The following is a 14100-nucleotide window of genomic DNA, read 5'->3' on the forward strand; positions in this document are numbered from 1 at the left end:
TTTGCGTGAACTATCTCTTAATTGTCAGTTTGGAGCAATGAGAGAAGAAATGATTAGAGATCAGTTCATTGTACAGTGCTGTAATAAGAAAATGCAAGAGAGATTATGGGCCACGAAAAACCCTACTTTGTCTAATGCTATTGAGATCACAACAGTTGTAGAACACTCTGAGAAGTGTATGAAGGAGATGGAAAAGAAACAAAGTACTACTGCTGTAACATGTGTCAATCAGGATGATGTTGCTGCAGTAAGTTCCAACAAGAATTCGGAAATTCTTGCAAAAATGTTTTTTTCTCCTGGCCCATAGGATGAATTGGAAAGTATATTCCTTAATTGCGATTCGCAATTTGCTAATCGCAATTAAGGAATTTTAAGAAATCGCAAAAAATGCGATTTTGTACATACATACCTATTTGCAATTCTCAAATAGCGATTTCTTAAAAATCGCTATTTGAGAATCGCAAATCAGGTTGATGATACATATAGCCCTTAACCCTTATCTTGGTGATTCTTATTGTCTAAGTGGAAAACCCTGGAGAGGCCATCTGCATTGGGATGTTCAGTCCCAGTCTATTTCCCACTTTAAAGTCACTACCCTGTAAGGAAACAGACCACCTCAACATTTTGGGTTTCTTTCCTTTCATCTGCATCAATCATCTCAGAGGCCTTAGGTCAGTTTGAACTGTGAAGTGAGTGCTAAACAGGTAGGGGCTTAGCTTCTTCAGGGACCAAACCACAGCAAAGGCTTCCCTCTCAGTGGCACTCCAACACTGCTCTCTGGGGAGGAATTGCCTGCTAATAAAGGCAACTGGTTGATCTTCACCTTAGTCATTCAGCTGTGACAGTTCTACCCCAATCCCATGATCCGAAGCATCAATTTGGACTACAATCTCATTACTAAAGTCAGGTGCTTTAAGGACAGGTGCTGAGCACATAGCTTCCTGAAGGGTGTCAAAGGTCTTTCGTCATAAAGTCAGTCCATATGACGTTCCTTGGTGGTTTCTTGGAGGTTAGCTCTGTTAAAGGTGCCACTATTGCACAATAGCCTTTTCCAAATCTCCTACATTACCAAGTCACGCCTAAGAAGGTTCTGACTTGTGTCTGAGTCTTTGGAGCTTCCCAGTCCAGAATTGTTTGGATTTTGGTTTGGAGAGGTTGTATATGGCCTCCACCTACTTGGTGGCCTGAGTACACTACAGACCCTTGCCCTACCTGACACTTAGTTGCCTTGATAGTTGGGCCTGCCTATTGTAGGGCTTGAAGCACTTCCATGAGATGGACCAGGTGATCCTCCCAGGTGGAACTAAAGACCGCTATATCCTCCAGATATGCTGCACTAAAATTTCCCAGGCCTGAAAGTACTTTATTCACCAACCTCTGGAAGGTGGCTGGTGCATTTTTCAAATGAAAGGGCATCACATCAAACTGAAAATGGCGTTCTGGGGTTGAAAAGGCAGGCCTCTACTTACCTTCAGGTGTGCCGGCTATTTGCCAATAACCTGATGTCAGGTCAAAGGTACTCTGATATTTGGCAGCTTCAAACCTATCAATGAGCACATAGCTCTGGGGATGGGGTGAGCATCAGTGGTTGTGACTGTATTTAATCTTCTGAGGTCCACACAGAATCCTAACTCAGGTTTACCTCCTTTTGAATTGGGTTTGGGCATCAGATTCACTGGGCTGGCCCAAGTACTACTAGAGAGCTCAATCACCCCCTTACTCTAGCATTTTTGCAACCTCTGCTCTAATGCTACCTTTAGCCTAGTCTGCCAGTCTGTAAATCCTGCTTTTGACAGGTAAACTGTCATCTGTGTCCACATCCTGTGTGCACCTAGGAAAACAAGTCAATTCTACACAACTCTCAGCAAATAGGCAATCATCTACTGCCAACCAGCCCTGACTTAGCCCAGAGATAATTGTCCAATCGTTGTCACCAGCTTTGTCAAATAATTTGCCTTCTGTGATAAGCCCAGCCCCAAAAGATAATGTTAGACAGGGCATCAAAACAAGATCACTAGCCCCGAAAGTATTAAAAGAGCCAAAAGGGAAAGTTTACCTAGCAAAGCAGAAGCGAGCAACAGGTCATCAAAAACCCAAAACCAAGAAATCAATGGGATCTGGGCTTATGTACCAAAAACCCACCAATATAGATGACCAAGTTGCAATGACATCAAACTCTGCTAGTACACAAACAAGATGTAATTCCCCACTCTCCAACTTTAGTAACAAATGAAAGCTCAGGGGTCCTAGATAGAAATATTACAACAATATTAGAATCAGTATGCGGGTCTATGTTATTACAAATCACTGAATTAATAAATAAGAAGTTTGGCATATTAGATAAAAAGATCGATCATTTCTATATACCGATAGAAAATATAGGAGGTGGCAAGGACACTAGTCAGTTGAATGGTGTAGAAGAAGTATCCAAACCAAAAAACTTGGAAGGCAGTACAACCACTAACTTAGTTGGCATTAAAAATAGAGACAATGGCCCACATGCAGAAAAATCCATATCACAAAGAGGAATTAGGGAGAAAGTACAGGAGACAAGATATGGAAACCTGATAACAGATTTGAGAAAAGTCAAGCCATATGCTTAGAACAGGCAGCCCCAAACATGTCGGCAAACTGCACAGCTCCTGACTTAGCTAAAGACTTCCAAAATTTCGACCCCAATCTCAAACACAGATGTTATAGGTTTACCACCTGCTTCATGCCCTTATGTACTAATTTTAGCTGGGGTTCCTGCCCTAAGGAAGGAGCAAAATGAATCATGGATTAACCTGCAAAACAAGACTGTTAATTGGCTTTCGAATCACAAAAAATTCAATTTACTGAACACAAATGACATTTTGATGTTTTGCAGAGTAGGGTGGATCGGTGCATCCCAGAAGAAAATAAATGGAGATTGTATAATAATACATTTTTGTCGACCCCACATGGTTCAAACCATATTAAACAGGCAACAGGAGGTATTCCCCCAAAAATCCTTTGTTTGTGCACTCCCTTTAGGATACTTTTATTAACCCCACCCCATGATTTGTTTACAAGCCAACACTCCAATATCTCTCCTAAATAGATTCCAGGCGTTATCCGATCTAGATGCCTTAGATTGACAACCAACACATTTAGAATATGATATTTATCCCGTAGTTATAAACCAGTCAAGCAGTAATATGGAGCAGATAGGCCCTCCATCTACTCAGTGCCCAAAAGGCGAACAGGGTGAGGATAATGGTTGCATTAATATTGCTGAGCATAAGGGTCGACCATGGGTGGAAGAGCAATGTGGGACACTGTCTAGGATTATCCAGCCCCCCCTAGAGGAAACACCTAAATCATCTAGCCCCAACAACATAAAGACACGGGGGTAAAGAAGGCACCAGAATTACGTCTAACCTCCTGAAATATTGCTGGGTTAAATAGGAACCTAAGGGATATCGAATGGCTAGAATATATTGAATAAAGGGACATCTACCTACTGCAAGAGACCTGGGCACTAGATACTCCTCATAAAGTTGGGTTTAAGACCTTTTGTATTAATGCTATCCAATCAGCTAGAGGTCAGGGGGTCTTGTCATATGGATAAGAATTACTCTTCAAGTAGAGTTAACCCAACTGGACATACCATCGTAGGACCTGCTTGGTGTGAAAATTAAAACATGGGATAAGAAAATACCATATTTAATAAACATTTATAATAGGCAAAGCCCAGCCACAAAAGAATCCCTGGTAATCAAACACCTTGACTCTTACTTGAATTTATTAGAGCCAGGTGCTATGGTAATCATAGAAGGTGGTCTGAATTGCAATTTTGAGTCAGTGGTGGGACTTGAGGACCTCTTTGAAGAGGAAGATATAGCAAACAACATCCCCGATCTTGAAAGTAGTTTGACAGTGCCCTGTGCAATAGTTGCTGCACAAATTATGAAATTGACAACAGGGCAGGGAATTAGAGCATGTAATGGTCGCCTATCCTCACACAGACCAAAGAATTTTACTTTTAATAGAGGCAATGGCAAGAGCCATTTAGATTATTTACTGGTATCAATCGAGTTTGGCCCAATCTACTAGATTTGAAAATAGACTCCAGAACCGATAGTGATCACCGTCCTCTACACTTGACATTAGCAATTGACCATTTTATCGATTGTATAGAGAATAATGAAGAAAGCAATATCTCAACAGATGGTATTTTAGTTTGTAACAATTGACAAGCAATAAAGTGGCCACATATTCTAGGTGATATCCAAGCTTTGACGCAGATATGATACCTTCGCAGAGGTTGTCTCCTTACATATGCCCTTACCAGCTACCGAGTATACGACATTGGCCACACACTACGCATTCATAGAAGGCTTAGCTCCGATTGTAAGTAGAATAATTAAAGACCGTAGTGGGAGAGACCCAAAGGTAAGAGACAATCCATAGTACAACAAGGAGTGTCGAGAAGCAAAGGCTGATTTCATACTGGCACTTAAAACAAATGACCTAATGGGTATAAAGGAGAAAAGGCTTCATTAGAAACAATCCCTTAACCGTGCAAAAAGAATATGGGATGATAATATTTGGATGGACCTAATTAGTGCAGCTAAGTCAAGGGACCAAGTAGGCTTTTGGCGCCTAATCACAAAGGGCAATAAAACAGGTAAGGACACTAAGGATCTTTACCTTGATGTTAAAACCAGGGAGGACCACTTTTCCAGTCTTTGTGTGGCTGCTCAAAGTGAGGAAACCCCTGCAAGCGTAGCTTTTGTAGCTAATCATAATACTAATGATCTCCATTTTAGTTTGGAAGAAACGCTAACAGCAATCAATTCAGTTATGCCAGGGAAAGCGCCGGGGCCGATAAAATTCTGGGGGACATGTTGGAGCATGATAGCAGCATATGGGGGCCATATATAAATCGTTTATGTAATGCCATTGCATCTGATGCCCCCATACCTGAATCTAGGAAAGCGACAGAGATAATCTGGATTTTTAAGAAGGGCAATCGTTACGATCCCTCAAATTATCGGCCAATAAGTTTAATGTTCTGTAAGCACATTTTAATGAGATGAAACGACTAGCTCGACGAGAACAGTGTGCTGTCCAAATTTCAGGTGGGTTTTAGATCAAAAATAAGCACACTAGATCAGTTTTTTAGATTTATTTGTTTGTGTTGGAAATACATTACTATAAAAAAGGCCATCTGTATATTGCTTTTGTAGACCTTAGGGCCGCCTTCGCCTCATCCCACGGATTTTACTTTGGGAATCATTGCAATCTCAAGGTTTACCAGATGAAATGCTCATACAGATAAAAAAAGTACACGAGGATAATTACGCCAACGTAAGATTGGGTCTGAGGGGTGAACTCACTAAGGCCATCCCGGTCAAAAGGGGCGTGCGGCAGGGGTGTGTACTGGCGCCCACCCTATTTTCATTATATATTAATGACCTCCCAAAATATTTGCTCGGGTGTATCAATGACTCGCCTAAGTTGGGGGGGGGGGGGGCCGGGGGGAAATCTGGTGCCAGCACTCTTATTTGCCGACAATACAATACTAATATCACAAATCTCCAAAGGCCTACAAAGCTTATTGGACTCATTTAATGCATATTGTAAGAGCAAGTGCCTCCAAGTTAATGCCAGCAAAACAAATTACATGGCTATAAACCCTCATAAGTCTTTTAGAAAGAATCTAGTGATCAACAACCAAAAATTAAAATACGTTCAATCTTTCAATTATTTGGGCATAACCCTGGATACAAAGTTGTCCTGGAAACCACAACTAGACTAAAATATGATTACCTTGCTCCAGAATACATTGCCCATAATAAAGAAATAAGGAAGCGGCATTTCAAAGGCAGTGTCTCCCGCCCTAGAGGTTTTTAAACATAGAAATCAATCAGCCTCACTTTATGGGGCAGAAATATGGGGGCCTATATGCAAAAAGAGCTTTGAACCAGAAGAGAATACATTTTTCAGAAGTTTAAGTCTGCCTGCATGCACACCTTTAATTCCAATTGTCATGGATCTAAGCATTAACCGAACAGATCTTAAATGAATTAAACAAACAATCTTAAGACCTTTACTATACTGGGTCCGGCTCTGGTCAACCCCAGAATTGATCCACTATAAAGAAGGTATAGAGGATATCCTGAGTTTTGATCAGAGCAAAAACATTCTGTGGCTCAAACATGTCTCTTCCTGGCTAGAGAAACTGGGCCTGTACCATTTCCGGGACTTTCCTACACAATTAACATCACTTTCTAGGGCCCTGCTTAAATCTAGATTCTGGACTTATATTCAAAACAATGTGTTTTATGCTAGGAACAATGGGTCACTAACAATCAAATTACTTTTGTTTAAGGAGGTAGCCAGTTTCGAGTCCTTCTTAGATGAAGTTCGTCCAAAATTGGCCAAATCCTTATACATGAAATTTAGATATGGAGTGTTGCGAACAAATATGAACACATTAAATTGCGCCTTAAATCAAGATGGTAACAGTAACGATTGTTGTGAACTCTGCCAAAATGTGTCCAAGGAAACTGATTTACATATATTATTCTCCTGCCCGGCGTATGCCAAACCGAGGAAAAAATGGATTAAACCCATTTGTCGCAATTTGAATATCAGACGTTGCATAGAAGCAGGACGAATATTGAAAACTGATACCTCACAAAAAATTGTTTTTAGTGTGAGTAGATTCTTATTTAATGTAAGTCTTATAAGGGCATAAGTAGGGTTAAACCTGTAAGGCCCATAAACCCAATGAATATGTATTATCATGTCAATGATTAATCTATGAACTGAGGGTTAATGGCGCTACAAGGCTGATGCTCCAATTGATTGTTTTAAAGTATTGTAATTTGTGCTAAACATAAGAGAATATTATTTAGAGTTATATATAATGCCACCTGGAGTTAAGGATGTCCTTGCCACTTCCTATATTTTCTATCAGTGTATATAAATGATCGAGCTTTTTATCTAATATGCCAAACTTCTTATTTATTAATACAGTGATGCATCTTTTATGGTTTATGTGAACTGAAATAAAGATTTAAATGAAAATGAAAAGCAGTCGGAAAACTGCCCAAGCAAGTTGTAACCGTCTCTCTGCTGCTGATTACTCAAAGTAGAAGACGGAACCACTCCCTCCGCTGAACCATCTTTGACATTTGTTGACATCAGATCTGGACCAGTTTCACTTTCCTCGTCCTCTCACTCATCTGTCACTATGAGCATTGCAATATCAACTCTGTCATGATGTAATTTGAGCCTCTTAACATGAATCACCCTATGGGGGCGTCTTGGAGTAACTACATTTAACAATTTTGTGACTTCTCCCTTCTTTTCCAAGATATTGTAAGGCCCAGTTAATTTGTCTTGGATTGCTCTGTGTGCTGCAGGCTCTAACACCCAAACCAATTGCCTGGCCTGGTATTTCACAAGGAAAGCCTTTTGATCATACCAGTGCTTTACAAGCTCTTGGCTGCTCTCCACGTTTTTGTTTATCTTTTTCATGTACTCTGCCATTCTAGAGCGAAGGCCTAGTACATGATTTAGGATGTCCTGTTTTGGCTCCTGAGAGGTCATTGCCAACCTTCTCTGACCAAACTTAAAGGACCCCTGACAGGGTTTCCAAAGAGCAGTTCAAATGGACTGAACCCTACTTTTTCCTGGAGAACCTCCCTGTAGGCAAACTGGCTTGGGAGAGGAATATCCCAGGTACACAGGCATGGGAGAGGAATACCCCATCTCCTCCTGAGTTTATTAGGCAAGCCCATAATCATGCCTTTCATGGTCTTGTTAAATCTTTCGACAAGGACATTACCTTGTGAATGGTATGGTGTGGTGAACTTGTAAGTCACCCCATACTCATCTCACATTGCTGTCAGATATGCCGATATGAAGATTGTGCCTCTGTCTGAAATCCCCTACTTAGGAAACCCCACTCTGTTAGAAATACCAAGTAAGGCTCTAACAGCTGCAGGGACAGTGACTGTCCTAAGGGGGGTGGCATTTGGATTTCTAGTGGCATGATCCTCTACTATTGGACTGAATCTATCCCCAGAGTCAGTAGGTGGGTCTAGCAGACCAACTATATCAATCCTCGCCCTCTAAAAGGGAGTCCCTACCACTGGAAGTGGTATGAGGGGAGCCTTTAGCTTGGTGCCTGTCTTGCCACTGCCTGACATTAACACAGGAGTGACAAAACTCATTTACCGTTTCTTACATCTGAGGCCAATAAAAGTGATTGACCAACCTGTCCCAGGTTTTGGTCTGCCCAGATGTCCAGCTAAGGGAATGTCATGGGCTAGGTTATGGAGGAACTCTCTATACTGTTGAAGGACCAACACTCTCCTGGTTGCCCCTGGTTTGGGGTCCATTGCGTCACTGCAGAGGAGGTCTTCCTGCCAGAATACTTTGTGGGTACCACTAACATCTTTTTCCACCTGTCTGACAGGCAACTATCTCTGTCCTTCAAGAGTGGGACTGGACTGATGTTGCTTACTCAAGTCCTCTCTGGAAGGACCCCCTGCGCCTAGACGTTTTGCCAGGTAAAGGCCAGTTTTTACAGGCACTTCCCTCCTCTTCAGAGACCATCTAGCTCATGCACTTCACCTTGTAGAATCTGGCTTAGGGAAACCAGCCTGGGCATATCCAAGATTATGGCCACGTATAATTTCCATACAGGCAGGCCAAAAGGCCAAGGGTTTAACTGCTCATCACACTGAGAAACGAATATGCCTTCAGTGTATCCCCTGCAATCCCCAGAGCCAACTTCCACTCCCTACGCTGGCAATTCCGTTGAAACTATCCCCAGCGGGTGATTTCTTTGAGCATGTAGGATCTCCCTTCTTGGGCCTTTTCCTTACTGTAGCCAAGAAACAGTTTTCCACAACTGCTTAATGTCTCTGAAAAATATTGGGATTTGAACAAGTGCACCCTTTTTGTGCTCTCTGCTCGGGAGTTCTGTTTTCTATGTGTAAATCTATTCCCTTTCAAATACAGTGAGCTCCCCTGTCTTCAGAAGTGTGTGCTTCCTGCGCGGAGTGACATTGAGTAGCTCTCCCGCTCCAAGCTTCCTGCTGCTAATTCAAACAGAATGTTTCCCTGAACCTTTCTGTACACTTGTCCAAAACAAATTGAGCGCATCGGATGGAATTCAAGGGTTCCTGTCACGTGACTGGCAAATATTTGCAACTCACTTGTCCTGCTTTATACCTGCACTGTCTCGCTGCAAAGGCACATATGTATGCCTGGAATATATTTATCTGAGGGAAGTCCTGCGTTCTTTTAGAACAAGTATTCTTGACTTCTTGTACTTTCGCTCATCTACCTATGCTTTTCATGATATAGAATCGACTTCAGTATAGAAAAGGCTTTAGGTGGATTCACGTTGTCCTTTCTAATCCATTTGCTTGCATCGTCGAAAGGGTATGAAAAATGTATGTAATTGAAGATTACTTTGCCTCCCACACGACGAAGACATGTGAAGTGTCCAAGTAATGAATACACATAGTACATTCACTTAAGAAACCACTCACGATATCTGGCAGCACATTAGCACATTCCCATTCCCATTCTCAAGCTTCCATCTTGTTGTCCTCAAAGTTACTCCAAGTAATTCAACATTTTTTATAGTGGGGCTCAGATCACCAGCTTTGTTTTTAGGCTAGTGGTTCCTAATCTTTTCACTTCTGTGGACCCCCCACTTAGTCATTATTGCAAGCCAGGAATACCCACTGAACCCTTATTGGAAGCCGGGCACCTCCAACCTAAGCAATTTCTATGATTTGAACCTCAAAACAACCCACAAAAATACAAAAGCATGTATACACTCAACAAATGCACAAATATTGAAATATTTGGTTTTATTCACAATCGGATCTAGAAAAAGTACTCACATTTTAAATGTTGCTTCATTTCTATACACGTTAATTTGTATTTATTAATTTTAATATTATTTAATTTTGTAAAACGGTGGCGGACCCACAGGGGTTCTTTGACCACAGGTTAAGTACCACTTCTAGGCAGTGAAAATAATCATTTGTAAAATATATACCGGTAATACACCCAACAAATTTAGTTAAAAGGATTTATTATTTTACTAATGCAATAAAATATACACATAACAAATTACCTAGTTTTAAGAAGCCTCTAGGGACGAAAAGCGAAGTTACAAATTAATTGGGATTTTTTTCATGGGACAGGAAGGCAGGATGGCTTCCATGAGTATGTAGGAAACTGCTTCTCAAACATTGCTTGCATTTATGTCTCCCTAATGTAAAACGATAACATAATTGAAATATACCACATTAAAGTGTAAATATGCTATTTTATAATTAAGTTTCTTTGTAAGCTAGTAAAAACGAGGAAAATGTCCAGGACCACTGCAATTATGTAGCAACACTTGACCAGTGTTGATGCATTTTTTCTTTGACCCACTACAGCATAGGGCATCGGGCTAGCCGTTTTCAGCCATTGGCTCTCTTAACTGGGAGTGATGGCATTTTGCTAATACCACCTCACTCATCATTAAAGTAGTCCAGGGCTGGTTGGTCAATTTATCTAACATGTTTATATACATTTTTTTTTATGTGCGACATATTCAATTTCACTAATGTGCAAATATATGTACATCATTTTAGTCTGCATCATTGTTACTTTATTTTACTTTTAAACTGTTAATAAGTATTGCATATGCTTATGGAAAAAAGTGTGGACTTGTCAAGGCCAGGCCTGTTTGCTTTTCTAGAGCTAAGTTCACACTGCAGTTGGGATCTAACTTGAGAGCAACTGAAAATGATAGCTTCACATTACCTAGCAACATATTTGAAGATGTATGAAAGCAATCTCCAGGAACTAAAAGTTGGAATCTGGTTCGGGTGTCCAATGAGGGAAATAAAAATACATCTAATATGTATGCAGATTGAAAACCCTTACCAAACAAAATTGAATGCATTTCTGACAATTGCAGTTTGAGCTGAACATTTAACAGATAAATAATGCCTTGATGTTAAGTGAATTGATGAGAAATTGCCTGATGCAGGCTTTGATCGAGTAAACGGTCTGATCTCAGCCAGCAGATGAACACCTTTGCTCGAGTATGAGTTTGTAACCTGCTGAAATACTGCGTATAAGGTGTACAGAGGAAGTTGCTTTCCAACGGGTGACCTCTTCCTTGCCTTTTAGTAATTGCTCGTCAGAGTGGAAGGGTACACAAAGTGAAGAGGTAAATACCAGAAACAATGCAATGCAATGAAGCGTGGTAGGGACTACCATTCGAGGAAATGCACGTACCACTTACTTTAATGGCATTCGTTGAAGTGGATATGTAAATACTCTTAAATTGTGAAGTATGCCAAAATTGGACTGAAGACGTGTTTGAACTACACGAATATTGTTGATAACGTTATCATTTTCAGTGGTCATACGGTGTAAACAGCACGGTGCCCGTATAGAAGTCAGCTGCACAGGGCTGCGGCCATTTTTAAAGAACCTCTGCTTAGTTGTAGGCCATAGGTGAGGGCTTTTAATGAGGGAGCAGGGCTTTAACGACTGCCATAACCACGCGGCATAAGGACTATGAAACTATTAGAATATTTCGCCTACTGAGGATAGAATGTTCTACATTGAACAGGAAGAAGCAGAAAAACAACCATTTCAGTTGTATAGCAGAAGGTCACGATTTTACAACTCTGTGCAAAAGCCAGTGCTTAATTTGAGCTGGTGGGGGCCACCAGCACTTATTTTTGCGAACCGGCACTTCTTTCCCTACATCAAATATTTACAGAGTGCAAGAGGGGGGAAACGCACAGATCGTCAAGATGGAGGAAGAGAAAGAAGGTAGAACAAAGAGAGAAAGCAGGAACCTGCAAGAGTGAGGAAAAAAGGGGGCGCGGAGTGTCTGATAGTAGATTAAAGACTACCAGCCTTAGTTTTGGGCACACCGCTGTTTAATTGCAACGGTCGCCGGCTTCAGGCACTTGCACGCTTTCTTTCACAAATTGAGCATTCACAACATTATATTTTTCTTTTTTGCCTTTTTAGTATAGTTACAATTTCTGATGAATGCTGTTTCTTCTTGTGTTTTTTTTTTTAACAGAGGACCTTTTCTGTTGGCTTTGGGAAAGTCTTGGCACCCTGAAGAGTTTAACTGTGCCCATTGCAAGAAGTCCATGGTGGAGTCTGGATTTGTGGTCGAGAAGGGCTCTCTTTATTGTGATCTGTGCTACGGAAAGTTCTTTGCACCTGAATGCGCCCGCTGTCACAGGAAGATACTTGGGGTATGTAGCAAAATCTGACATGCAGACTCCTTACACTGTGACACTTCTTGCAAAGAAATCAAGCATTACTCTCTCCTCCCCTTTCTTGGTCCAGCAATTACTTCTTGACCTTACTCTCCACCCCTCCCCGCCCATCTCAGGTGGCCCCGTCCACCTCTGTAATGTGTCCCCTCACCACCTCACAGCCTTGCATTACCTTGTGCTTCTGATGTCTGGTATAAAGGGACTTACAAACACAGACGTCAAACACATAAGCATGTTGTGAATGCATTTAACTTTATGTTAACTGATAAATTTACCAATGCCTTTTATGACAATAACAGTTACATATGCTATATCTAAGCATAAGGAAGAGACATTTTCCTTGTCGGTTTTTAGTGTGCACAGCCGAATAAAAACACAGAATTTATGCAAGTTATCTAGAAGGAGGTGATGTGTGCCTCCTACCAGTGCATAGTTTCACTGGTATCTTGCACTATTACGGGATAGCGGTGAGAATTAACGTTTTGCAAAACTCACGTTTAGCACATCCTCTGCTCTAAAAACACTCCTCAATGCAAGAGGAAGCTGCACGTTTTGTGGTAGGGCAAAACCGATAACACAGTAGAGGTTGTGCCCAGGTCCTACTCATTGCATCACTTTAATGCTCCATATATAAGTCTACTTAAGTGCCTTATTCTTATTTTTGATTGATGGTGAGAGCATCAGTACCCTCTTCCCAGCTAGTATATTTGTTTCCACTTTCCGTAGTTACAAGCTACTGATTTTCTTCCTAACTTGTGTATGCAACTTCTTGAACAGCTGTGTCACTTTTTTATTGTGTCCTGATGTGTAAAATATTTTCTTTAAACGCGTACCTGGTTCCACCTACCATTTAAAAGCCAGGCTACAAATCCACAAGTGCTTACCGGTTTGCAACACTTATATGAAATGCACGAAATTATTTTCTTTTATTGGTCATCATGATGTGACGTTATATCGGTGGCTTGTAAATCACTTGATGTAGCCCAAAGTCCACCTCCGTGCCAAGATGGGGAGAGATAAAGGGGTCTTGGAAGACGAAATGGGGGTGGAGCCTCATGATTAGAAAAAAATATTCGAAAATGCTCATTGCATACCAGGTAATGTAATGATCGTGCATTATGGATAGCCGAACATATCTTCCTAGTTGGCAATATAGGAATGTAGAAGATGAAAAGAAAATGTGGGGGCAGTGACAATAACGATGGAGTAAGTTTGTCCCATGAAAATGTGCATTGTTTCATGGTACCATTTGCAAGGACATCTTTGCTCTGGTATGACAGCTATGAAAGGATATGCTGATCAATCTTTATGGGACTCCCCTGCTTCAGATATCAAACGCTAAGAAAGCTGCCTGCACATCATCTAGACCTGCATGTCCGGAGCCTACATGAAGCTCAACCCGACCAAGCACAACCCGGGCTCAGTGCATGAACCTTGACAGCTTTGATACCCAACTTTAACGGAAAACCGAATCACTTGATTCACACTGGACACCAGATCACTCTCAAGGAACACTTTGGCAAAAAATAGAGATGGCATGGGACCTGCTCTCTTATATAAAGAAAGTGAAACCATTTCTTCCAGGAAGAAACTTCAGAAGTGCTGTTCAAGCCCTTGTACTATCACATCTGGATGGTGGTAAAGCCCTGCCCCAGGACATCCCAAGACTCACACGGTGACCCCTTGAGGGCATCCTACAAGCCGCACCTCATCTCACCCCCATCCTCCTCGAACTGCATTGGTTCCCCTTGACAGCTCACACCATCTTCGAAACCAGCTGCATCATTTACATAGC

The 14100-nt window shown here is 41.3% G+C and overlaps 1 protein-coding gene across 3 annotated transcripts in view; it reads left to right on the forward strand.

Annotated features, from left to right (window-relative positions):
• Window positions 1-14100, forward strand: part of PDLIM5 (PDZ and LIM domain 5) — a 597783-nt gene that overhangs the window by 545671 nt on the left and 38012 nt on the right. For all 3 annotated transcript variants that reach the window (XM_086961943.1, XM_086961942.1, XM_086961944.1), the window contains one exon: window positions 12101-12281. In XM_086961943.1, the coding sequence (XP_086818069.1) occupies window positions 12101-12281 (181 nt within the window). The remainder of the gene's footprint in view (window positions 1-12100; window positions 12282-14100) is intronic.

This window comes from Lissotriton vulgaris, chromosome 3_1, assembly GCF_964263255.1.
Source record: "Lissotriton vulgaris chromosome 3_1, aLisVul1.2, whole genome shotgun sequence".
Lineage (NCBI taxonomy): Eukaryota > Metazoa > Chordata > Amphibia > Caudata > Salamandridae > Lissotriton > Lissotriton vulgaris.